The 24950-nt window shown below is 35.9% G+C and overlaps 6 protein-coding genes across 9 annotated transcripts in view; 3 read left to right on the top strand and 3 right to left on the bottom strand.

Annotated features, from left to right (window-relative positions):
• Positions 1-3079, bottom strand: part of LOC148166507 (echinoderm microtubule-associated protein-like 2) — a 47798-nt gene extending 44719 nt beyond the window's left edge. Inside the window, exon 1 of the mRNA XM_088048938.1 lies at positions 2907-3079. The gene's annotated coding sequence lies outside the window, so the exon portion shown is untranslated. The remainder of the gene's footprint in view (positions 1-2906) is intronic.
• Positions 3080-6337: 3258 nt separating this feature from the next.
• Positions 6338-7211, bottom strand: LOC148166506 (protein lin-52 homolog). Its single transcript, XM_088049359.1, has 4 exons — positions 7121-7211; positions 6849-6935; positions 6699-6800; positions 6338-6649 (listed from the first exon to the last, which is right to left on the bottom strand). Exons 1-4 carry the CDS (start codon positions 7152-7154, stop codon positions 6507-6509), a joined length of 366 nt encoding a protein of 121 aa, XP_087905485.1. The 5' UTR covers positions 7155-7211; the 3' UTR covers positions 6338-6506.
• On the top strand, positions 7133-15894 carry LOC148166505 (putative protein phosphatase 2C T23F11.1). Of its 3 annotated transcripts, XM_088049354.1 has the most exons (4): positions 7136-7222; positions 7412-7546; positions 7598-8226; positions 15122-15894. In XM_088049354.1, the coding sequence occupies exons 3-4, from the start codon at positions 7608-7610 to the stop codon at positions 15448-15450; spliced, it is 948 nt and encodes a 315-aa protein (XP_087905480.1). In that variant the 5' UTR covers positions 7136-7222; positions 7412-7546; positions 7598-7607; the 3' UTR covers positions 15451-15894. The 3 variants fall into 3 exon arrangements, with proteins under 3 accessions (XP_087905481.1, XP_087905480.1, XP_087905479.1); XM_088049355.1 differs by lacking the exon at positions 7412-7546 and having other exon boundaries at positions 7133-7222; XM_088049353.1 differs by lacking the exon at positions 7136-7222 and having other exon boundaries at positions 7342-7546.
• On the bottom strand, positions 15706-22435 carry LOC148166504 (REST corepressor 1-like). Of its 2 annotated transcripts, XM_088049350.1 has the most exons (8): positions 22185-22435; positions 21904-22047; positions 21640-21854; positions 21415-21594; positions 19804-19887; positions 19363-19460; positions 18866-19061; positions 15706-16822 (listed from the first exon to the last, which is right to left on the bottom strand). In XM_088049350.1, the coding sequence occupies exons 1-8, from the start codon at positions 22291-22293 to the stop codon at positions 16400-16402; spliced, it is 1449 nt and encodes a 482-aa protein (XP_087905476.1). In that variant the 5' UTR covers positions 22294-22435; the 3' UTR covers positions 15706-16399. The 2 variants fall into 2 exon arrangements, with proteins under 2 accessions (XP_087905476.1, XP_087905477.1); XM_088049351.1 differs by lacking the exon at positions 19804-19887.
• A 79-nt stretch (positions 22436-22514) lies between these two features.
• Positions 22515-23370, top strand: LOC148166503 (large ribosomal subunit protein mL41-like). The gene is made up of 3 exons (XM_088049358.1): positions 22515-22879; positions 22927-23030; positions 23083-23370. The coding sequence occupies exons 1-3, from the start codon at positions 22726-22728 to the stop codon at positions 23311-23313; spliced, it is 489 nt and encodes a 162-aa protein (XP_087905484.1). The 5' UTR covers positions 22515-22725; the 3' UTR covers positions 23314-23370.
• Positions 23371-23486: 116 nt separating this feature from the next.
• Positions 23487-24928, top strand: LOC148166502 (lipoyl synthase, mitochondrial-like). The gene is made up of 5 exons (XM_088049352.1): positions 23487-23572; positions 23616-23960; positions 24005-24161; positions 24208-24424; positions 24539-24928. The coding sequence occupies exons 1-5, from the start codon at positions 23525-23527 to the stop codon at positions 24888-24890; spliced, it is 1119 nt and encodes a 372-aa protein (XP_087905478.1). The 5' UTR covers positions 23487-23524; the 3' UTR covers positions 24891-24928.
• The last annotated feature ends 22 nt before the right edge of the window (positions 24929-24950 follow it).

The raw sequence follows: 24950 nt of genomic DNA, 5'->3' as shown, positions 1-24950 counted from the left end.
AAAGTTCTACGACAGAAGTAACAAAATTTAGAGACTTTTGTTAGTCGGACATCACAAAGATTTTCAAAATTTTTGTAAAAAAAAATAACTCTGAGAGTTTTAACTCTATAGAAATGAAATTAAAAGAGGTTAATGGTCTGAATTTACTTACTAATTACGCCAAATGTCAAAGTTTTTCGACAGAAGTAACAAATTTAGAGATTTTTCAAAATGTGTCTAGACTATAAAAAAAATCAAATAAATTAAAGGAAATCTGGCGAATCTAAGGAGAAATAGGCAGAATTTAAAGTAAATCTAAAAAGAATTCAAATAATCTCGAAAACCAGAATCTAAAGAATGCGAAGAAAAATCATGCAGTCGCAAAAAAACTAGAAAATTCCGAGGATAACAAAATACGAAAAATCTAAAAGTAAAATAAAAATCTTGAAAAACTGGAGAAAATAACCACAAGAGACTTTGAAGATAATGTAAGATAAATCAAAAGAGCCGAGGAAGACATCAGAGTCCATTCTTTAGAAGCCCTCAACGGCTCTTAATCCGCTTCTGTTCCCTTCCAACTCTTTGTCTTCTTCCTGTTGCACCATCTGCTCCTTCACACCTGATTTCCACGAACAACAACCTCAATAGTTATTCATAGCATACCTGTAATAATTATCCGGATATACCTAAGTCCAACTCCATAAAACGGTGCTCAACGTGTGATTGTCAGATGGTACCCCAGCAATCACACAGTTCATTGGCTTCACGGTCAATACAGGTGGATCAGTATGCATACCAACTTGCGGATGTAAAAACCCCCAGCTTCATCATAACATCCTCAACATATGTACAACGAAGAAAGGTAACCAGAGAATGTTAGCGTTGACCACTTGTCCTTTCTAACTATCTCTTTACCAAACCGAAGGACAATTATTCAACTGAAAAGCAACCATTGGTACAATAGTCACGACTGACCACATTCTTCGCCGACCATGATGATGATTTGGGTACCATAAGATAATGGCAGTGTCCATGATCTGGATAATAATTTTTCGCGGACGTCATGTATGGAGGTCGCATTGTTTGGCATAACGGATGAGGAGGGACGTGGAAATAGAAATTGATCGAGATTGATCGCTTTATCGTTCTATTGTTCGTAGTTAAAACAATTTCATGAGATTAAGGACGTTAGATTCATTGGAAAAATGCTAAATTAAAAGCAATGAATGATTGAACTTTCTCTGATAATAATCATTGATACGTTTCTAGTTTCATATTAGATATTGACTATTTCAAGGATGTCCCAGCAAAAATACATTCTTAAAATGTTCTCTCCATTTTTTAAATTATATAATTTAGTGAAATTAAGGTAAAAATAGTTGGAAACTAAAAATTCGCTATCCGCAACTTTAATCGCTTCTTATTCGCTTAATTATTAACGTACGGGAAAAACTCGCCCAGTTTTGAATTGTGCATAAAATTCTGCGTAAAATGAGCGCCAATAAATTAAAATTACTCCGTAAATAAGCGAGATATCGATTAAATTAGACTTAGAAAACTGTTATTTTTAAAGCTTTACAATTTTGAAAATGATCAAACGTCTCTAATTCAACTATTTGTTGACGTAGAGAAACAATGAAGACAGTTTTAGATTCCTCGTAAAATTTTGCTTAAAATGAGCAAATTTTCTTAACAAACTAGATAACGATCAAAATTGATTTGAGTCATAGATCGATCGAAAAAGCAGTTCGAGATCTATTAACTGGGCACATTTGAGATTGTTGGGTCAAATAGTTTACGAGATACGATAAAAAAACGAATTTTTTTTTATTGAGTAGCAAAATTTTTGTCCCCAAAAATCGACTAGCAAATTTTGGATTTTTGAGAGCGGATTCTTAACAAAAAAGAGCAATGAAAACGATGGTAAAATCCTCATCTTTCGATATGTCGTAGTTTCGGAAATATTGGGCTCTAAAAAATCCAAAACTTTAATGGCTTATAATTCGGTTATTTGTTGACGAACATTAAAAATTCGCACGTTTTTGGAATCCGCGTGAAATTCTGCGTAAAATGAGCACCAATAGTTCACGATTGCTCCATAAATAAGCGAGAAATCGACAGAATTCCGTTGAGAAACCTCAAATTCGAAATATGTAACAATCTGCTAATCCAAGCTAAAATTTCGTTGTAAAATTGTAAATTAAACGCCTCAGACATGCCGGCACCAACATAAATTCGCCGCGGCGCAAATCATCTTATCAGCAACCTTGACGGCCCCCTCGTTCCTTATCTCTCACATTGTTAGTGTTTATACTTTCAATAACTTTTTGTTGGCTCAGTCGCCGCTAATCCCGGACCTCTCCAATAGTTATCAAGGCATTAAAAATGAATAGCGGTACAATTTGTGAGCAGGCATGCAAAACAATAACTAGAAAGCGAAAATGTTATCAAAAGTGCCCAAATTTCAAGTTCTTGAAGTTCTTCAACCCGCGAACCAAGTCGTGCGAGGTAAACATTATTAGTTTCGTCTTCCTGAGATCCAAAAAATCTGCACGTTATGTAACGTTTGGAAGCTAACTTCACGGTGTGGGTGCGCAATTATAGCTATCGGAATTAACGAAACAATGGTAGAGGTCCATTTTAAGAGGAGCTATTAAGAATTGAATAGAAACTAATTATATTATTATAATGGGTGTAATGTGAAATATGACGAGTTTCCACGGAAAGAAAATCTTAATAACTACAATTAGAAGGAACTTGAAAGTACTTTCTCATGGTACCACCAATTAGCACTGTTATTTCGGGCAAAAAGCGCACGTGGCGGTCACTCAAAAACGATATTTTCACACGAAAAAAAACAATAAAAAAAGGGTACAAATCCTAAAACACCTGTATAAAATAGTAACAATCATGAACACCCAACGCACCTCTGCTGATAAGAGAATCACAAGTAATAAGGCCTCGTTTTCTGAAAATCCTATCGATTGCTAGCTCCACACAGTAAAACCGGTAAAATCCACATAAACTTCACAAGATTCACAACACAAACTAAACTTGTTCCCACAGAAGTGGCTGAGCTAAGTCAGGTGAATGTGGCCCCCACCACTGGACTTACCTGGTTGTCGCTCCTTGTCCGACGTACATGAATGAGAGAAGAATGTAAACTATTCGCATACTTGCAATTCGATAAAATGGCAAAAACGAGGCTCTTTTGTGGCTAAAAATAGTCGACAATAATGTAGCAATTAACAAATTGATTGCACGTAATAATGTCGAAATTATCTCGACATTTTTAAGTAAATAATTGTAATTACCATTACGAAATTGCGTTGGTAATACTAATAAACGCCACGAAATGTTTGTTTGAAACTATGAGAATAAACAAACTCGTCTAATTCACATATTTTGGTGTCAAAAGGTCGTTCAACTAACATCACAAATTATAATTAGGAAAGATGAGCGGTTTACCTGCGTCGTGCAATGGTGTGTCAAAGGTGATACATTCTAGGACTGAAAATAGGTCTTTGAGTAGAAATTCTGAGGAAAATACTGCATTCAAAGCGGAAGAGGAGGATGTCGATTTCCGTCCGTTTTCTTTCTGGAACGCAAAAAGGAGGATTTGCCTCATTTGGAAGGAATTAAATGTTGGGTAATAAACTGTACCGGAACGTAAAAAATGCATTGCTGCTGATGTAACGGAGCTATTGAATTCGAGGCTGCGGGTCTACCTGTTTCTTAGGCTTCCGTTTTGCGGAGATTAGTCGAGTTTAAATCTGCTAAAAAAAAATTAGGATTGTCTCCTGATTCTGACTCGAAGGTCGTTTAGCTCCATCGGGTCAAGATTCAGTGACGTTTTATTGTTTTTTGGTCAAAATCAGTCCAAATTTTGTAATACATCAGTGAAACGTAATTATTTATGCCAAAATATTTGAGAAAAAGTAACAAAAAATTCCTAAATTTGGTAGTTTTGTTCTAGAATTTTGCAATTTGGTGTAGTTAATAAGCAACTCCAAGGTACTAATCTCTACTAGTTTGACTGCTGTGGCGTTAAAATTGCAAGAGTTATAAGCTCAAATATTTTTTTTTTAATTTTTGCGCCATCTTTAAAATAAAAAAATCCTAAAATTTATATTGTTTGACATACAAGTTTGCAATTTGACACAGTTGATAACTCTAAGTAACTAAACTCCCCAAAGTTCATTACTGTGGCGTTAAAATTACCAGAGACCTTAACGCTTTTGTTCAGGAGTGTTTAATTCACACACAAAAAAAAACTCATATTTTCATTTGTGGTCTATGTACAGTTTTGCAATTTAGCACCCTTAATGAGCAAGTCTAAATTAGTAAACCCCTGAAATTTGGTTGCATTGGCGTTAAAATTACCAAAGTTACAACCCTAGATGAATAATTTTTGCAGTTTCTGGTTCATCCAAAAAATAAAAATTTCTAAAATCAGTCGCTTTCGCTCTATAATTTTGAAATTTGGCACAGTTACTGGCTAAACACAAATTAGTAACCTCTCCAAATTTCATTGTCGTGGCGTTAAAATTACTAAAGATAAAGATAAACTTATTTGTTGCAAGATTTTGGTTGATCGTCAAAATCAATTTTTTTTAATTATGTCTTTTCTGGTTTATGTAAAATTTTGCAATTTAGCACAGTTAATAAGCAAGTCTAAATTAGAAACCTCCCCAAATTTAGTTGCATTGGCGTTAAAATTACCAGACTTACTACCCATGATAAAAATTTTCGCAGTTACCGCTCCATCCAAAAAAGAAAAATTTCTAGAATCAGTCGCTTCTGCCCGATTTTTTTGAAATTTGGCACAGTTAGTAACCAAATCTAAATTAGTAACTTCCCTAAATACGGTTGTTCTGTCGTCGAAATTACTAAAGTTAGAGACCATAACGTATTTGTTGAGAAATTTTCGGTTTATCCCCAAAATGTCGAACTAAAAAATTTAAATTTTTGTCTCTTCTGGTCTATAAAATTTTTTGAAATTTATCACAATTAATAAGCAAGTCCAAGTGAGTAATTTTCTTAAATTTCGTTTGTTTGACGTTAAAATAACTAGAGTTACAACCCTTAATAAAAAAATCACAGTTTTCGGTTTTTCAAAAAAGTAAAAATTTCTAAAATCAGTCACACCTGTTCTATAATTTTGAAATTTGGCACAGTTAATGACCAAGTCTAAATTAGTATCCTCCCCAAATTTGGTTGCTGTGCCGTTAAAATTACCAGAGTTACAACCCTTGATGAAAAATTTTCGCAGTTTCCGCTCGATCCAAAAAATTAAAATTTCTAGAATCAGTCGCTTCTGCCCGATATTTTTGAAATTTGGCACAGTCAGTAACCAAGTCTAAATTAGTAACTTCCCTAAATTTGGTTGTTGTGTCGTTAAAATTACGAAAGTTAGAAACCATAACGTATTTGTTCAGACATTTTCGGTTCATCCTCAAAATCTCGAACTCAAAAATTAAAAATTTTCTCTTCTGGTCTATGTAAAATTTTGAAATTTAGCACAGTTAATAAGCAAGTCTAAATTATTACCCTCCCCAAATTTGGTTGCTGTGGCGTTAAAACTCCCCAAACTACAGCCCTTCCCTTAATGTAAACCGTCATTATAAAAGTTGAGATCTCTGCTTTCTAATAGCGCGATAATAAACACGTTTTTAACTCTTGGCCATTTAGTTGTTACACGAGTAGTAAAAAATGTCAGTAATCCTTTAGAAATTCCTTAGAAAAAGTTTCTAATTAGAGATTTTTTAGAGTACTTGAGGACACAATAACAACCGCAATTTAACCAAGGAAGAATCTAACAGTTTTTTTTACCATCTTAACTTCTTTGCATACAATTTGCACAGTCCGTGAGCACTAAAAATTACAATTATTACAAGAAATAAACGCTTCATTAACCTTTGGCGTTTCTTTGAGTGAACTTCAAAGTTCCTGTCTTCTTATATAACACAGACGATTCTTCATCCGTATCCGAGCCTTTCATTACTTGTTATCGACGCTCCAGTTTCATCGGTTTCAGTTTTAAAAGTTCTTCCACGAATTTAGAAGAAATGATTTTTATTACTTTAAGTTTTGAATTGTCTTTATTCTTAGTTTTTCTTGAATTTTTAAGTTTATAATCCTGGCGAATCTGAAATGCAACCCAAAATATTTATTTCATGGGTAATTTGATATTTGTTCCAATTCTTTGTCCAAAATCGATAAAGTTCTTCATTGAGGTAATTTGAAGGCTCAAACTACACAAAATCTGCAATTTTTTCACTTCTTCAAGTTGTGTATTACTGGTTGCATTTAAACTTCCTCAGAGTCGTAGTAACGCGAAGATCTTAAAAGGTGTAAATTCAAAGTACTGAACATTTCGTTTATTTTTTCACAATAGTAAATTTGTACTCATTAACATGAACAAGTCTCCTTAAATCGTAAACATTAAGTAAATGCAACCATACAGTTCATAAAAATAGAATATTTACAACTGTTACCACATCCTTCTTAACAGGACTCTAAAACCATCATTTCTGCCTCCTTGACTTAAACAAATTTAAATATTTCCCTCGCAGAACTTCCTTTGATTCTTCCACCCCTAACTGATAGGCAATATCATGCAGTTCCTTCACTTTTGAGATGAGACCAGCTGTGGGCAAAGCGGCCAATTCTATCAAAAAACTGTGAGAATTTCATTGTTATCGCACCAAAACACTCACGGTGTAAATAATTCTGATCATCCTGACTCAGTTCTTTGGAATACGGCGATTTTACCGCACTCGGGGGCGTGAAACTGTTAATAAATCTCGTCATTTCTGGATCTGGAAGAAACGACTTTTAGCCCGCAAGTTTCAAATTGTTTTACTTACATTTCTCGGGCCATATTTCTGGAGAGGCTCGATCCAGATTTTCCATGCTCAACAAAGTTTGCTCGAGCTCCGCCAGAGACTCTTCCTCTAAAAGAATGCAACAAATCAATTACGATTTTGACAGTTTGACAGTTGGAAATTGCCGTTTTACCCCACTCCCGGGGGTGGGATTTTTACCGATTACAACCACCCTTTGTGTTAACAACCCCCTGGTGACCATCTCGCCCGAAACAAATCGGGGATTTCTGGATAATTGTGGAAAAATTCCTTACCTTGTTCAACGCTCCCGGGTTTCTCGGACGCCATCTTACGCTAGTACCAACAGTCAGACGCGAAATTCCCCAGTTGTAGCGTGAAGTTTCTGGAACGGGGAGGTAAGTGATAACGTGTTGAGTAGTTTTGGGGTTTCGAACACGAAGAAGTTCGATTTGGGGTGTTTGGGGGTGGTCGTGTTGTAGTAGGAGAGGCTTGCGCGTGTTTGATGGTTTAGGGATTTTTCGTCCGTGTTGTTGTTGCCCGTCTGCCCAAATGACACTTCAATGACAACCGTCAATTTTTTTCAGTTGCAGTCGAATTAACCTAAATATTGCGTGCAAAATCTCGTGATCAAAAATCGTGTTAATTATCCACGAAGAACATGCCGATTTAGCACAAGTATGCTAATGAAAACACACGAAAAGTTCAGAGTCCAGTTTTGAGTAAGTAGGTTAAGTTTTTTTGCGGTAGAAAAACGTGCGAATTTCTTGCAGGTGTACTATTATGGGTCAAACTTTGTCCGAACCCGTGACTGCCAAAAACACCGCATGCTGCCAAAACGCCAATTTCCAAGTGGGCTCGAGTTCCATGCAAGGATGGCGCATCAACATGGAAGACTCCCATACGCACATCTTGTCGCTGCCGGATGACCGCGACGCGGCTTTCTTCGCAGTTTATGATGGTCATGGGGGCTCCAAGATTTCCGAGTACGCGGGGAAGCACCTTCACAAGTTCATCGCGAACCGGGACGAATACAAAAGGGGCGACATCGAAGAGGGGATGAAACAGGCCTTCCTTGAGATCGACAGAGTCATGCTCGACGAGGAGGCGTTGAAAAACGAACATTCAGGCACTACAGCTGTGGCTATAATCATTAAGAACAATCTTTTGTATTGTGCGAACGTGGGGGATTCTAGAGCCGTCGCAAGCGTTGGAGGGAAAGCAGAGCCCCTTTCTATCGACCACAAGCCCTACAAGAAGGAGGAACACGATAGAATAGTTGCCGCAGGCGGCAGCGTGTTTGATAACCGAGTCAATGGAAATTTGGCGCTGTCGAGGGCTTTGGGCGACTTTATTTTCAAGAGGAACGAAGAAAAATCCGCTGAAGAACAGATCGTTACAGGTAAACTTTAATAAAATCGCTCGAGTGTTTATCAGGCACTGTCAATATTTATGCAGCGTTTTATGAATAGTATATTTAGATCAGAAGTGATGTATGAGTAAGAGAGCAAATAATTGCGTTGCTGTAAAGAGTTTCCGCCCGGAATTAATTGTGCGGGTTTGGGGACATATTAACTTTATTTTTAAAAAGTCACGCGAATGTGCTCAACAGATGTTACGCGAATTCGAAATTATTTGGCAGTGATAGCGGTGTATTAACATTTATCATTCGGTTGTCACTCTTGTTTACATAACACCAGGCAACAAATTTTGGAAAAAGTCCGGTTTGATCCATCGAGTTCTGCCGATTTCTCCACTATTAAGAGCGGTCACATTCTAAAATGGTTTGGTCTAGAAAACTGAAATTTAGAAAATATACTGTCCCTGTAGTTATCTACAAATTGCCCGGTTTTTTCAAGATTCAAATTTGCCGCCAAAGTTCGTAATTTTGAGTTTTTCCTCACTTAAGGAACAACTCAACCTTATTAAATGTACTAATTTTCCGACATAAACAACCGGAAGTACCGAAGTTATCGCACTCCAAAAAAATTAAAAAACGTTTCCATTTTTAAAAATTCATATTTTCGGTAATTTTCGAAATTTTTAGTTCACAATTTTGAATTTTTGCTCACTTCAAAAGTCGTTCAAGCTCAATATTTTGCGCCAAGTTTCAAAGAAAAAGATTTGAAAATACCCGAATTACGGCACTGATAAGAATTAATGGTAAATTTTTCATTTTTTCTAGATTCAAATTTGCCACCAAAATTTGCAATTTTGGGTTCATAATTTTGAATTTTTCATCACTTAAGGAACAACTCAACCTTATTAAAGGTACTAAATTTCCGACATAAACAACCGGAAGTACCGAAGTTATCGCACTCCAAAAAAATAATAAAACATTTCCATTTTTAAAAATTCATATTTTCGGTAATTTGCGAAATTTTTAGTTCACAATTTTGAATTTTTCCTCACTTCAAAAATAGTTCGAGCTCATTATTTGCGCCAAGTTTCAAAGAAAAAGATTTGAAAATACCCGAATTACGGCACTGATAAGAATTAATGGTAAATTTTTCATTTTTTCTAGATTCAAATTTGCCACCAAAATTTGCAATTTTGGGTTCATAATTTTGAATTTTTCTTCACTTAAGGAACAACTCAACCTTATTAAATGTACTAATTTTCCGACATAAACAACCGGAATTACCGGAGTTATCGCACTCCAAAAAAATAATTAAACATTTCCATTTTTAAAAATTCAAATTTTCGGTAATTTGGGAAATTTTTAGTTCACAATTTTGAATTTTTCCTCACTTCAAAAATAGTTCGAGCTCATTATTTGCGCCAAGTTTCAAAGAAAAAGATTTGAAAATACCCGAATTACGGCACTGATAAGAATTAATGGTAAATTTTTCATTTTTTCTAGATTCAAATTTGCCACCAAAATTTGCAATTTTGAGTTCATAATTTTGAATTTTTCTTCACTTAAGGAACAACTCAACCTTATTAAAGGTACTAATTTTCCGACATAAACAACCGGAAGTACCGAAGTTATCGCACTCCAAAAATAATAATAAAACATTTCCATTTTTAAAAATTCAAATTTTCGGTAATTTGCGAAATTTTTAGTTCACAATTTTGAATTTTTGCTCACTTCAAAAGTAGTTCAAGCTCATAACACCAAGTTTCAAAGAAAAAGATTCGAAAATACCCGAATTACGGCACTGATAAGAATTAATGGTAAAATTTTAATTTTTTTTTTCGGATTAAAATTTTCCAAAATCTGCAATTTGTGGTTTATAAGTTTGAATTTTTCCTCACTTGAGGAACAACTCAACCAATTAATTAAATATGCTAATTTTCCGACATAAACAAACGGAACTAACGAAATTATCGCACTGCCAAAAAAATAATAAAACATTTCCATATTTAAAAATTCAAATTTTCGCTAATTTGCGAAATTTTTAGTTCACAATTTTGAATTTTTGCTCACTTTAAAAGTAGTTCGAGCTCATTATTTGCGCCAAGTTTCAGATAAAAAGATTCGAAAATACCCGAATTACTGATAAGATTTAATGGTAAATTTTTCATTTTTTTTTGGATTAAAATTTCCCAAAATCTGCAATTTTTGGTTCATAGTTTTGAATTTTTCCTCAATTAAAGAAGACCTCAAGCTTATTAAGTGTACCAAATTTCCGAGACAAACAACCGCCAGTTATTGCTCAAATAAAACTTTTCCAATTTTAAAAATTCAAATTTTCAAAAATTTGCGAAATTTTTAGTTCAAAATTTTGAATTTTTGTTCACTTCAAAAATAGCTGAAGTTCAATATTTTCGCCAAATTTTAAAGAAGAAGGTTTGAAAGTACAGGAATTACGGAATAATTCAAATTTGCCAAAATCTGCAATTTTGGGTCCACGATTTTGAGTTTTTCCTCACTTGAAAAAGCTCCAAGCTCATTAAAGGCGTCGAATATCAAAAAGGAAGGTTACGAAAGTACCGGAGTTATGGCACTTCGAAAAATACTGAAAAAAACTTGATATTTTTTTTGTCAAAATTTTCAAAAATCTGCAATTTTGGGTTGATAATTTTGAGTTTTTGCTCATTTAAGGAACTCCTAAAGTTGATTAAATGCCTCAAATTTCAAAAGGTCGGTTCGAATGTATTGAATTATGGCAATTTGAAGAATTAATGAAAAATTTTCCTTTTAAAAAAAAATTTACCAAAATCTACAATTTTGGGTTCACGATTTTGACGTTTGGACTGTTCGTTTATTAGTTTAAACAATTTCGCTTTTGTTTTTTCTCAAATTTAAAAACGGAGACTTTTTTATCAGTTATGTTGAAAAAAAGGATTAGCGAGTGTTTCCACTAAAACTCTAAATTTCACTTCTTGGGCGTCGCGACGTCAAGCTGACAGTGATAAAAACAGCGTTATATTCTGGAACTTAATCAACCATAAGCCGTAAGCATTTGAACAAAAGGCGCATATTTGTTTTCCAACTAATTTTGAATTTTTTTTTTAATATAAAAATATAAATAAGGCAATATAAAAAAATCTGGTATTTTTAATGGTAAAGAAACAAATAAGAAAAACTCACTATTTGTTGTATTTCGACCTCTACTTTGCCTGAAAATAGAGAAAATCGTCATTTAGCTTCAAATTTCGTCGATTTTCGACGACTTCCTCATGACTTGTTAACACCAAAAGAAGTGTTTGCAGGTGAGCCCACGTGTACTTCTTCTGTAAACAAGATAATCAATAGACTCTGTGATAAACGTGTCGATACGTGACGCAAAGAGAAGGAAAACTTCCTGATGGCGGAAAATCCTCTGGATGTAAAACACAATGCGAGAAATAACTCGCCTTAATTGCTCGCAATAAACCCTAAAATGTTTACGGTAATAACTTTGAACATCGGCCATGAAAAAATATTTCCTTGTCACAATATTTACCGAAAATATCATCCAAAGTCAACACGACAAAGTCGAGCGGTTTTATTTATTCAGTTCGAGTAAATTTTAATTGTGGTATTTAAAAATGTAACGGCTATATTTAGTCTAGTTGCTATAATATCGACTGTTTTGTAGTATTTTTAACACCAACGTATGCAGTATTTTTGTTCATGGAACGAGTGGCGCTGAAAATAGCGTGCCGACCGTTGACACTGTGAATTTCGATCAAGCTTTAAAAAGGCGGCATTAGTCGTGCTAATTATACAGTAATTATAAACGGATGTAGATCGCATGGAGTGGTAGAACAAGTCCAGATGGAAATTAAGATTGTTGCGGTTGCGGTTATTAAATTGTTATTTATGGAACAAGAGGCAGAAGTCGTACGTTTTAGCATCAGGCGAGTCGGATGCGATAATAGTACATTGCTCAATGAGTGAGGGAACTTGGATTTTTAGCACGAGAGGATTGTTTACGCATGAGTTGGATGCGAGTCCACGAGTGATTAAAATTCGGTTTAACTCAAAAGTGCAGTACACGATTTTTTCTAGTTTCAAAGCGAACGATTCGAAAGTACCGGAATTATGGTACTCCGAATTTTTGCTCACTTCAAAAGTAGTTCAAGCTCATTATTTGCGCCAAATTACGCCACTTAAAAGAATAAATGGTAAATTTTTCAATTTTTTTTGGACAAAAATTTGCCAAAATCTGCAATTTGGGGTTTATAATTTTGAATTTTTCCTCACTTTAAAAGTAGTTCAAGCTCATTATTTGCGCCAAATGTTAAAGAAAAAGGCTCGAAAATACCAGAATTACGGCACTTAAAAGAATAAATAGTAATTTTTTTTTTTTGGATAAAAAATTGCCAAAATCTGCAATTTTGCTTTTATAATTTTGAATTTTTCCTCACTTTAAAAGTAGTTCAAGCTCATTATTTGCGCCAAATTTCAAAGAAAAAGAATGGGAAACACCGGAATTACGGCACTTAAAAGAATAAATAGTAAATTTTTCTTTTTTTTGGATAAAAATTTGCCAAAATCTGCAATTTTGGGTTAATAATTTTGAATTTTTCCTCACTTTAAAAGTAGTTCAAGCTCATTATTTGCGCCAGGTTTTAAAGAAAAAGATTCGAAAATACCGGAATTACGGCACTTAAAAGAATTAATGGTAAATTTTTAAATTTTTTTTTGAATTAAAGTTTGCCAAAATCTGCAATTTGGGGTTTATAATTTTGAATTTTTCCTCACTTTAAAAGTAGTTCAAGCTCATTATTTGCGCCAAATTTCAAAGAAAAAGAATGGGAAACACCGGAATTACGGCACTTAAAAGAATAAATAGTAAATTTTTCTTTTTTTTTTTGGATAAAAATTTGCCAAAATCTGCAATTTTGGGTTAATAATTTTCTATTTTTCCTCACTTTAAAAGTAGTTCAAGCTCATTATTTGCGCCAGGTTTTAAAGAAAAAGATTCGAAAATACCGGAATTACGGCACTTAAAAGAATTAATGGTAAATTTTTAATTTTTTTTTTGAATTAAAGTTTGCCAAAATCTGCAATTTGGGGTTTATAATTTTGAATTTTTCTTCACTTTAAAAGTAGTTCAAGCTCATTATTTGCGCCAAATTTCAAAGAAAAAGAATGGGAAACACCGGAATTACGGCACTTAAAAGAATAAATAGTAAATTTTTCAATTTTTTTTTCTTTAAAATTTGCCAACATTTGCAATTTTCAATTTTTCCTCATTTAAGGAACAGGCCAAGCTTATTAGGTGTACCAATTTTCCAAGATAAACAAGCGGAAGTACCGGAGTTATTGCACTCCGAAAAATAATAAAATATTTCCATTTTTAAAAATTCAAATTTTCGGTAATTTGCAAAATTTTTAGTTCACAATTTTGAATTTTTCCTCGCTTCAAAAATTGTTCGAGCTCATTATTTGTGCCAAGTTTCAAAGAAAAAGACAACCGGAAGTACCACCAGTTATTGCTCTAATAAAATTTTTCCAATTTTTCGAAATTTTTAGTTCAAGATTTTAAATTTTTGTTCACGTCAAAAATAACTGAAGTTCAATATTTTCGCCCAATTTCAAAGAAAAAGGTTCAAAAGTACAAAAATTACGGCACTCAAAAGAATAATTAGAAAAATTTTAAAGATTCAAATTTGGCAAAATCTGCAATTTTGAGTTTTTACTCACTTAAAAAAAGCTCCAAGCTTATTAAATCCGTCAAATATCAAAAAGGAAGATACGAAAGTACCGGAGTTATGGCACTAAAAAATTTATATTTTATTAGTCAAAATTTTCAAAAATCTTCAAATTTGGGTTGATAATTTTCAGTTTTTGCTCACTTCAAAACTAGTTCAAGTTCATTATTTGCCCCAAATTTTAATGAAAAAGATTCGAAAATACCGGAAATACGACACTTAAAAGAATAAATGGTAGATTTTTCAATTTTTTTTTTGAATTAAGATTTGCCAAAATCTGCAATTTTGGGTTTATAATTTTGAATTTTTCCTCACTTTACTTTAAAAGTAGTTCAAGTTCATAATTTACGCCAATTTTCAAAGAAAAAGACTCGAAAATACCCGAATTACGGCACTTGAAAGAATAAATAGTAATTTTTTTCATTTTTTTTTTTGGTTTAAAATGTACCAAAATTAGCAATTTTGAATTTTTCCTCATTTAAGGAATTTATTAAGTGTACCAATTTTCCAAGATAAACAACCGGAAGTACCACAGTTATTGCTCTAATAAAACTTTTCCAGTTTTAAAAATTCAAATTTTCAAAATTTTTGCTCACTTCAAAAATAGCTGAACTTCAATATTTTCGCTCAATTTGAAAGGAAAAAGGTTTTAAAAGTACAAGAATTACGGCACTCAAAAGAATAGAAAAATTTTAAAGATTCAAATTTGCCTCACTTAAAAAAAGCTCCAAGCTTATTAAATGCGTCAAATATCAAAAAGGAAGATACGAAAGTACCGGAGTTATGGCACTAAAAAATTTATATTTTTTTAGTCAAAATTTTCAAAAATCTGCAAATTTGGGTTGATTATTTTGAATTTTTGTTTATTAAAGGAAGTTATGGCATTTTGAAGAGTTAATGAAAAAATTTCTACTTAAAAAAAGACAAATTTACCAAAATCTACAATGTTGGCTTCACAATTTTGAATTTTTGCTCATCTAAGGAACTTCTGAAGCTCATTAAATGCCTCAAATTTCAAAGAGAAAAATCCGAAAGTTCCGAAGTTGTGTTTAAAAAAAATCAAATTTTTAATTTTTGCGCACGCAAAAACCCGCTCGAGTTTATTAACAGCGAAATGAGTCGGAAGTACCGGAATCGCGTACAATTATAATAATTCTGCATAAATCTAATGTTAAAATTTGCACGAATTTAATTTCTCCGTTTTTTAGCGTACCCGGAAGTGCAAGTGCACGAAATAACCGGCGAGTGGGAGTTCATCGTGGTCGCCTGCGACGGAATTTGGGACGTCATGACCAACGAGGAAGTGGTAGCCTTCGTCAGAGAGCGCATCGCGTCCGGCATGGAACCCGAAGAAATCTGTGAAAGCCTAATGATGACCTGCCTAGCGCCTGATTGCGAAATGGCAGGTTTAGGTTGTGATAACATGACTGTCGTTATAATCGGACTATTGCAAGGTGACAGTTACACACAGCTATCGGCGAAATGTGGTAGAACTTATGTTTCGGAAGATAAAGAAGAGGAAAATTTCCTCCTGTGAAAGTAATGTGCAGATTGTTAAATGAATGTACTTTTAATGTGTAAATAAAACTGTACATAATGATATTGTCTAGGAGGTCTTTGCTTTGGTACCGTGGTAAGATCGAGGTAGGTTTGTGATAGTCAGTGACTTCTACCGTTGGTTTTTAGAAGACTGCTATTTTTTAGATATAGTGGTAGATAGTTCGCACCAAATTGTTTTTAAATGATAGGTTCATTTTTATAGATCTTTCTCAAGGTTGATGGAACTGCAAAGTATCGAATAAATCTTTATTATTATTAATACAATTAAGTCTATCCTAATGACATTACTTAATATGATTTACGTGCAAAACAATAAAGACAATGGGGAAATAAAATAAAATTATAATTACTTTACACTTTTCAATTATATTATATAAGATGTATGAAAAACATAAAAATTGAAATAAATAGTTATAAATTATTTTCTTAGTTTCTTTCTACTTTCCTATTTACATCAGAACGACGCCTCGAAACTTATAAAAAAAACGTAAAAAGTCTCTTCTCAACAGTACAAAATTTATATACAGAGACGAGTCTCAATTGTAACAACTCTTAGATTAAGCATGCGAGGAATAACTAAATATTTTTCAATTATAGTATCCAGATCCGGCCATTATAAATATTTACATCTAAACTAGCTTCAATTATAATTTGGTATAAAAATATGTACAGTCAAAAAATAAAAAAATTCGTTTTGCAGTGTTTCAAACAAAATAACTGTACTGTAAGATTATAAACTACGGTATCTAATGGCCAACGCAAAACTTGTAAATATCCAATACCAGGATTCGTTTAAAAATGCAAATTCATTCATAAGAACATTACACTAAAACTAGAGTATTTACAATGATTGTTTATGTTGGATGCAACATTTTATTAAAAATAAAATCAGAGAACGACAACTACTTATCCAACCGAAACACTTATCATTTGCTAACTTGCGCGACTTTGCCGTTTTTCATTTCTTTCTTATTACTCGGAGTCGGTGATATACAAATGACATCATTATCAGTATTGGAATCTTCCAATTCGATCTTAACGTCTCCGTTATCATCCGGTAACGGTCCGTTATCTTTCTCCCAGTCTTTTAGAACATTGTCCAAATTGTATCTTTTACGGTAATTAACGAAAAACGTGCGCACATGGTGTTCAGTTTTATTTCCCAAAACTTCGGCGATGCTTTTAAAGTCTTTCCCGTACTTGCGGACGCCTTGGACTGCTAATAACAGTTCTTCGTTTGTCCAACGGGCGTTAATACGTGACGAGTTATCGGTGTTTGGACGGAGATCTTCTATGGAGTCTGAATGCTTTCGTTTCAAGGAACTTATATTCTGTTTGTTCTGCTGGATCTGAAACAAATTGGACTTTTAATAACCAAAAACGAGCAGTTTGTTGGCAAATTTGTTAATCAAGGATAAAATTTTACACCAAAATTGTCAAAAATCCCAACGTTTTTAAATTTTTTTTTTCAATTTTCTTGAGCTCGAGTTGTTTTAAAGTGCAAAAAAATCAAAATTTTGGAGCCTAAATTGGAATTTCAGAAAATTAGTTTTAAAGAATGTTAAATCTGTAAAATAAATCAAAATGATGAACCCAAAAAGGCAGATTTTAGAAAATTTTACTTTAAAAAAATGAGTTCTGAGTGTAATAACTCCTGTATTTTCAAAAAAAGTGTGCTGTTGTTTAAGTTTCAAAATTACAGAAATTTTGACTTTTGAAAAAAAGGTTTTTTATTTTCATCATCGCAATGATGGTAGCAATACACCCGCGGTTCGGCAGCAATGGAATAATCAGAGCGATGATTAAAATCAAGTTTTTTTGTTTTAATCATCGCTCTGTGATGGTCGGATAGCTGTCGAAATGCAATTTTGACAAAGTTAAAAATTCAAATTTTCAGTTTCAGATTTTTAATGTTTGCTCACTTCAAAAATCGCCGAAGTTCAATATTTTCGCCAGATTTCAAAGAAAAAGGTTAGAAAGTACAGGAATTACAGCACTCAAAAGAATAAATGGAAAATTTTGAATTTTAAAACATTCAAATTTGCCAAAATCTGCAATTTTGGGTTCACGATTTTGAGTTTTTCCTCACTTAAAAAAAGCTTCAAGGCTATTAAATGCATCAAATATCAAAAAGGAAGATACGAAAGTACCGGAGTTATGGCATTTCGAAAAATAATAAAAAAAATTGTTTTTTTTTTAATCAAAATTTTCAAATTTGGGTTGATAATTTTGAATTTTTGCTCATTAAAAAAACCACTAGAGCTCATTAAATGCCTTAAATTTCAAAGAGAAAGGTCCGAAAGTACCGAAGTTATGACATTTTAAAGAATTAATAAAGAAAATTCTATTTAGAAATAGATAAATTTACCAAAATCTACTATTTTGGGTTCGAGATTTTTAATTTCTGCTCATCTATGGAACTCCTGAAGCTTAAGTGCTTCAAATCACAGAGAGAAAAATCCGAAAAATCCTAAGTTGTGGCACTCGAAGAATAATGAAAATTTTTCGTTTAAAAAATCAAGTTTTTGGTTTATAATCTTTAATTTTTGCGCACGTAAAAACCCGCTCAAGTTTATTAACTGCGAAATGATTCGAAAGTACCGAAATTGCGTACAAATATCAAATAATTAAGTGCAAAAAAGTCAAAATTTGAGACCCTAAATAACAGATTTTAGAAATTTTGACTTTTAAAAAATTACTTCTGGTTCCAATAACTCCTATATTTTCAAATGTTTTTCTTTGAAATTTGGCTTAGTTAATGAACATGCGCTGTTGTTTAAGTGAGCAAAATTTCAAAATTACGAACTCAAAATTGCAGAAATTTTGACTTTTGAAAAAAAAGTTTTTTATTTTAATCATCCCTCTGATGGTAGCAAAGGACCCGCGTTTCGGCAGCAATGCACTAATCATCAGAGCGATGATTAAAATCAAGTTTTATCGCTCTGCTGATGGTGGGATTGCTGCCGAAACGCATTTTTGCCAAAACTTGGTGTGATCCATCAAATTTCGCGTTTGTTTGTGGATCCACGGCTGTAAGAGAATACATACAGGGTGGAACATGCATCAAAAAGTGACGTCACATAATTTTATATAAAGGAAACGCATGTAAAGTATGACTACAGTTGGTAGCACAGATGGTCAATACATCCTTTGCGGATAACACATCGAATTAAATAAAAAAAATATCTCCGTCTTGTCTTTCATAGTGAACCCTCGTAACATTTCAGCATGCTGGCAGTGCCCTCTCTCCCATGCAAAGATCCACACCGCGGCTTCTACCCAATCATCAACCACAGACGAATTCTGGCATTGCAATGCAAGCAGGCAAGAATACAATACAAAGCAAAATGGGACGTGTTCATGTTTCTTATGTGTGGTGGATTGGTACTCACTTGTCTCTGGAGGGAATCTAATTCTCGATCCATCGCCTTAAGCATGAGCACACCCGCGTTGCCTGACGCCATCGCAGCCAGATCGTCGTGGTTGATGTACATGCCGCGAGGGGGCTTGCGCTTGTGGCGTCCACCCAGGGGGGACCCGCGCTTGCCACCCGTCGGCCCCGATGTGGGCCGCAACAATCCGGTTCGTCTGTACATGCCAATATTACACGTTATGGTCAAACATGATCACTCATTTTCAGCTAAAGCCAACTATTAAGCGAAAAAGAGGACCGTTGTTAAACACATTGTGTCTAGGGTTTGGCGATGACGGCAAAAAAAAGTGGAAAACGCACATTTGTTTGGGGCATCACCAAACGGGGGAAGCCGGGGTTTGCTCGTGAATGTTCGCGAGAAAAAATATCGGGGACTACGTGGGGGCTGCAGTTAACACCCCCGAGAAACCCACGGCTCGTGCAGAATAGCTGGATTGTGTGGGGGTTGATACGTACCTCCAGTGTTGGTAGCAGGAATTACAGAGGGACCCCTTGGACGTCACTTGCGTGACGGTACAGGCGACTCCGCAGTTAGAGCACGCGCCACCCTCACCCTGCACACATACAACAATCATACCGACCATATCCCAATATGAAAAAATAAAAAAAGAAGAGAGAAAAACACCCAGTGATGATCGCGACGGATCCTCTATATCTAAATACATGTTTTTTAAACTAGATGCGTGTATGTATGCATGTAATGGATGGAATAAAACGTTAGGCAACGCACACTGCAGCAAAGACATGCTCATACAGGTTAGTCAATGTCGCTTCTCAGAATGAGATGAAACGGAAATGGAGGCATGATACAGAAAGCCGTCACATGAGATGACCTGTCGTTATTTTACGATTTTGCTAGGCTGATTTGGCGTGCAATATCTATTGAGGGTTCACTACCTGAGTAGCGTTCTCGTCGGGAGGTTGACCCGTACGACTTGGTGAACCGCTTTTACGACGAATGCCACGATGTATTGTCCATTTCTGTAAGATAATCCATTACTGCAAAACCAAGCCCCGATTTCTTTCGGTCTACAATTAGTTACGAGTTTTCATCTCTGGACATTTTATTACTACAGCGCCAGCGCCCGGGTCCACCACACTGTAGTAGGCACTTTCCCACACTCCAAACGGCCAAGATCCTCCAAAAACACGAAAGCTTCAACCCTTTAACTGTTGTAAACGTATATATGCAAGGGGTTTACAAATGTTTGTAGCATCAGTTGAAAAATCTAAAACCCACATTTGTAATAAGCGGCAAATTTCTTTGACATTTCATAGCCACCCTTGATGCTAGAAACATTTATAAACACCTTGTACGTTTTGACATTTTTCTCATAAACTACAAAGTATGAGAATTTGAAATTTTGGGAACAAAAACAAGCGAATAAGACAAATCGAATGACAAGATTCCCATATTTGTGACACTTCCGGTTATGCCGGAAGTAGTAGTCTTGCTTATTTAATCGTGCATGGCAGGAATTCCAGAACCGCTCTTGATGCCAGAAACATTAACCTTGTACATAAAGTCACCCTTAATTTGGATGCAAAATCTGAAAATATAATAATATATGGGGTGTTCCATTTTAAAATGAGCAAGTTGGCATTACCGGAAGTGTCACCTAAATGTGAACCTATTTAATCGATTCGTCTTATCAGCCTACTTTTGTCCCCAAAATTTCAAATTCTTATCATTAGCAATTTCTGAGAAAAATGACAAAACGTATACAGGGTGATAAAAAAAAGGTGCCTATAAGTGGAAGTATATGTCCTTTTCAGTTAAACCATCTCAGAAATCAAAGCAAAATTAATTTAAATTCATTCCTTTTCACAATATGAATTTTTTTCTAATAAAATTTTACATTCGGCAGTCTAAGTAACTAAGTAACTAATACTGAGAGCTTTGCAATGTTGCAACATGAAAAATTTTCTATAAATCCAAGAAATTGTACTTTTAAAAGTGAAAGAAACTATGAAATTATTATAAAAAAAATATCCAAACAGTTTGATCGTTTATAAAAAAAAGCTTAGTTTAAAAAGCACAAATTTCGTCCAGGTTTTCAATTTTGGGCTCAGGAAAGAATTAGCTACAACATGATACATAGCATGGGCGCCTTTTTTTCATCGCCCTGTATATACGTTTACAACAGTTGAAGGGATAAATAAAATGCGCCTACACCTTCAGGATTTAGGAGGACCTCGCTTAAAAATTAACAACACGAGGACATGGCGGCGCTGTTACAAAGTGTCTTCAAGCTCTTGAGCATGAGAAAGTGTTACTAGACCACAAAATCTGAGCCCAAGAAGCTTTAGTACAGCCAGAACTTCTAACAAGCATTGCAGATTGCTATTACACTGCTTGTATCGCCTTTAACAATATTTAAAAAGTGAGAGACCCTTTGGTTTTAATTCATCTTTGCTGTAACCATCAAGGCATACTTTACAGATCAGCTGAAGACATACCACTCAACGACCATGCAACCACGCTAAAACCATTAACGCTAACCCTACCTTTTCATCATGATCTGATTCTTCGTTTGAGCCTCCTTCTGAACCGGCCTCTGATGCAGCCCCTTCTTCTTTAGGAGTGTTCAACTTACGTGCCTGTTTGTCCATCAGGCTGGTTCTTGATCTGGTTTTCTTCCAACTGTAGTAATACTTGACTAAACTGGCAATACTTTTATCTGGCAACTGAATTTTTCATTAGTTTGAGACGTGAATAAAGGGGATGATTACCATTTGTCTAATTCTATGAAAGCTCTTCCCGTGGAACTGGAAGGCTTGCTCAAACAGAACTTTGTCTTCAACAGACCATTCATCTGGGAAAGGTGTGAAGTTGGCGAGATCCAGCACAGCCCGGTCCAGGTCGTGTTTGTGCCAGAACAGCATCCCAAGAGCTTGTTCGCCGTTGTAACCATACTTGTCTTTGGCCAAGATGATGTAGTCCTCCACTATAATCACAAATGATAGAGTCTGGAAATGGGGGGCTATCAAACATACGTTTAGATTCGGGGATACTTTCAGTAGGTGACCACACAAGTAGGGCTCTGTCGGCCAGCAATTCCGGTTTTCGTTGGGCTTCCGGCTGGAGCTCCGGACAAATAGCTTGGTAATCTCGTCCGACTCGTATCTTATCTACTGGAACTACAAAAGCAACTATGAAGCAACGCTATGATTCATTTTAAATTCCAAACAAAGCATTTCGTTCTTGGAAAAACCATCAAACTCGCACAGAAACCAAAAGGAACCCTGAAATTCCCTCAAAGGGCGAGAACGCTAACCTGAACTCTCATCTTCGCTTGTGGAGTCTTGGACGTGACCATTGGGACTCGGCCCCCGACTTCGCCGCCCGTTTCGAGCATTCTCGTTGTTTTTTTCCGCTAGAACCATCTTCAATTCTTCTCTTCACCACTTCATATAACCAAGAGAAAATTAAATTGAAGGGAAAATTTGTCTCTATGATTCAGCACCACCACAGCTCCGACCACTACAAAGTGACTAAAAAATCGGACTCGAAGAACCGTAGTTTCGCTTGTTTAGTTCCAAAAGTCGCTACCGCGCTGCGAACGCTACGCTTTTAAAACTGACCTTGAGAGTTTAATTCCGGTTTTTTCGTAGTAAAAGGGTGGAATTTGAACGCTTTTGGGGCGAAATTCACCTCTTATAGTTTCTAGACTCGCGCCAAGACAGTATTGTGGGGAAAACCACGTGAAATTTTAAATTTTGCGCGGTTTGGGATTTCCGGAACGTCGGTCTCTCTCGTTGCTCTTCCCACCCTTCTCACTCATTTGTACTGTTTGGTATCATAACCTCAAATCGGCGATGTCTTTTCTGGGTTTTTTTAAAAGGGGGATCTCGACAACGTGTGCTCGATACGGGAAACGGAACTTCCGGAAATTCCCTATTTATAACAAAAGGGGTTCCAGGATCTTCAAGGAACAGCGCAAGGACCCCAATTATGACCTCCCCATTGATAGTACGTTACCCCAGTTTTTATTCTTAAAAATCATGGATTTCTTCCAGAACGTGGTGTACGGGACACTGGTTATTATGACGAAGCCGGCAAGTTTGTTCTAATCCCGGAAAAAATCCCGGAATTGGTTGTCCCAGACTTGAAAGACTTTCCTGTAGGTGCACACCTCTTTTTTTAACAATGTGGAGACTTAGAGACTGTTTTAGTTGAAACCGTACGTGTCCTACAGGGCCCCCGATGTCATTCAAACTGAATTCACAGCCCAGGATCTGTTTAATGTGGTCTACGCACCAAAAATCGTCAAAGACTTCAAAGAAGGGAAGTTAAATGAGGATGGGGGCCCCAAGGAGCCCTCACCTGAAGAAAATCTCACGCCGGAAGACGCGAGGATTAGAGCTGAACAGACGGGGGCTGATTTATTCACCCATGGGAGATAATGTATTGTTGGTTGCATAACTTGTACATAAATTGCGTAATAAAATAACCAAAAAATCTTTATTTACGTTAAATTAAACCTAAGGTTGTGTTTTCTTTAATTTTTGGGTTTAATTGGGTTGTCTTGATCAAACCTGCGCCCTACCGAGGACAAAATCGTTATCACTTTGACATGACCTTTCGCCCCCTTCGTGTAAACAAAACCTCCAAGACATGTACGGGCTCAAACACGTGTTGATTAACCCCACCGTACCCAAAACGGTAAGTTTAATCATCAGAACGAAGCCTGGGAGCCCCCTTGAAGTTTTTTAGGTTAAGTCACAAATCCCACTTAGATGCGCTAAAAGAACGGATAATCAACGGCCCGAGCCTCCAAGACTTCATAAATAACCCCAATCCAGTCGCTGAAGAGACGCCAGAGGCTTGGAAGGACTACAACGGGCGTTTAAGACGAACTGAACAAGACACCTCAAGATTGAGGTTACCTCCATGGCTAAAAACCTCAATTCCCAAAGGAAAAAAGTTCAGTGAATTAAAGGAACAACTGCGGGAGCTCAATTTGCACACGGTGTGTGAAGAAGCGCGATGCCCCAACATTGGGGAGTGTTGGGGCGGAGGCACCCATGGTACCGCCACTGCGACCATCATGGTACGGTAAAATACCCCAAAAAGAACGAGTAGAGTTCGGTTTAGTTGTTAGGTGACACCTGTACGAGGGGCTGCCGGTTTTGTTCCGTCAAAACGTCGAAGGCGCCGCCCCCACCCGATCCCAATGAACCTGTGAATACCGCAGCGGCTATCGCGTCATGGGGGCTGGATTACATTGTCTTGACTTCAGTGGATCGAGATGGTAAGTTCCCAAAAGAAGACGGTGGTTTTAATGTGGAGTTCAACAGATTTGCCGGATGGGGGCTCCGGTCATTTCGCCCAAACCGTAAAAGAAATCAAAAAGAGGAAGGGCGAGATGCTGGTGGAGTGCTTAGTCCCAGACTTCGGGGGGAAGCTAGAGTCGGTTCAAACGATCGTGGAGTCAGGGTTAGACGTTTATGCCCACAATATTGAGACTGTTGAGGCCTTGACCCCTTTTGTAAGGGATAGAAGGGCTAAATACAGGTACATACTTGTATTGGTATAGTAATCGACGGCTTTAATTAGTAGTTCCAATGACGCCCTACTATAATAGTTCCAATGACGTACTACTAGTAGTTAATTTCAACTTTTTAACAGGCAGTCGCTAGCCACCCTGGAGGCAGTGAAGACCTTCAACCCCGACATGATAACAAAGTCGTCCATCATGCTAGGTCTCGGTGAAACCGACGAAGAAGTGCACCAAACAATGTCGGACTTGAGGACCGCAGGAGTCGACTGTGTGACTCTCGGCCAGTACATCCAGCCGACGAAGAGACACATGTTGGTGACGGAATATGTGACTCCAGAGAAGTTCCAACACTGGGAGCAAGTCGGAAATGAGATGAAGTTCTTGTATGTGGCGAGCGGGCCGTTGGTGAGGAGCTCCTACAAGGCGGGGGAGTTCTTCATTGCTAGTATCCTGAAGAATAGAAAGGCGAAAGAGATCTGAATGTTATCTTGTTGTAAATAAAGAGAAGTTTGACTTAATTACAATATTTATTGTTAATAT

This window comes from Gnatocerus cornutus, unplaced genomic scaffold (assembly GCF_029298725.1).
Source record: "Gnatocerus cornutus isolate USDA-ARS CGAHR unplaced genomic scaffold, icGnaCorn1.1 ctg00000023.1, whole genome shotgun sequence".
Taxonomy (NCBI): Eukaryota; Metazoa; Arthropoda; class Insecta; order Coleoptera; family Tenebrionidae; genus Gnatocerus; species Gnatocerus cornutus.
This window is presented reverse-complemented; position numbering and strand designations above follow the sequence as displayed.

Coding starts and splice junctions, on each gene's coding strand:
- LOC148166506 (XM_088049359.1), bottom strand. CDS start 7,154: ATGGCGTCCGAGAAACCCGGGAGCGTTGAACAAG. Junction 6,936..7,120: donor ACCCGGGAGCGTTGAACAAG/GTAAGGAATTTT, acceptor GCATTCTTTTAG/AGGAAGAGTCTCTGGCGGAG. Junction 6,801..6,848: donor AGAAATATGGCCCGAGAAAT/GTAAGTAAAACA, acceptor CGTTTCTTCCAG/ATCCAGAAATGACGAGATTT.
- LOC148166505 (XM_088049355.1), top strand. CDS start 7,608: ATGGGTCAAACTTTGTCCGAACCCGTGACTGCCAAAAACACCGCATGC. Junction 8,227..15,121: donor TGAAGAACAGATCGTTACAG/GTAAACTTTAAT, acceptor TCCGTTTTTTAG/CGTACCCGGAAGTGCAAGTG.
- LOC148166504 (XM_088049350.1), bottom strand. CDS start 22,293: ATGGTTCTAGCGGAAAAAAACAACGAGAATGCTCGAAACGGGCGGCGA. Junction 21,855..21,903: donor AAGTATCCCCGAATCTAAAC/GTATGTTTGATA, acceptor TTGTGATTATAG/TGGAGGACTACATCATCTTG. Junction 16,823..18,865: donor TAGATTCCCTCCAGAGACAA/GTGAGTACCAAT, acceptor AATTTGTTTCAG/ATCCAGCAGAACAAACAGAA.
- LOC148166503 (XM_088049358.1), top strand. CDS start 22,726: ATGTCTTTTCTGGGTTTTTTTAAAAGGGGGATCTCGACAACGTGTGCT. Junction 22,880..22,926: donor TTATGACCTCCCCATTGATA/GTACGTTACCCC, acceptor GATTTCTTCCAG/AACGTGGTGTACGGGACACT. Junction 23,031..23,082: donor CAGACTTGAAAGACTTTCCT/GTAGGTGCACAC, acceptor AGACTGTTTTAG/TTGAAACCGTACGTGTCCTA.
- LOC148166502 (XM_088049352.1), top strand. CDS start 23,525: ATGTACGGGCTCAAACACGTGTTGATTAACCCCACCGTACCCAAAACG. Junction 23,573..23,615: donor ACCCCACCGTACCCAAAACG/GTAAGTTTAATC, acceptor GCCCCCTTGAAG/TTTTTTAGGTTAAGTCACAA. Junction 24,162..24,207: donor GACTTCAGTGGATCGAGATG/GTAAGTTCCCAA, acceptor GGAGTTCAACAG/ATTTGCCGGATGGGGGCTCC.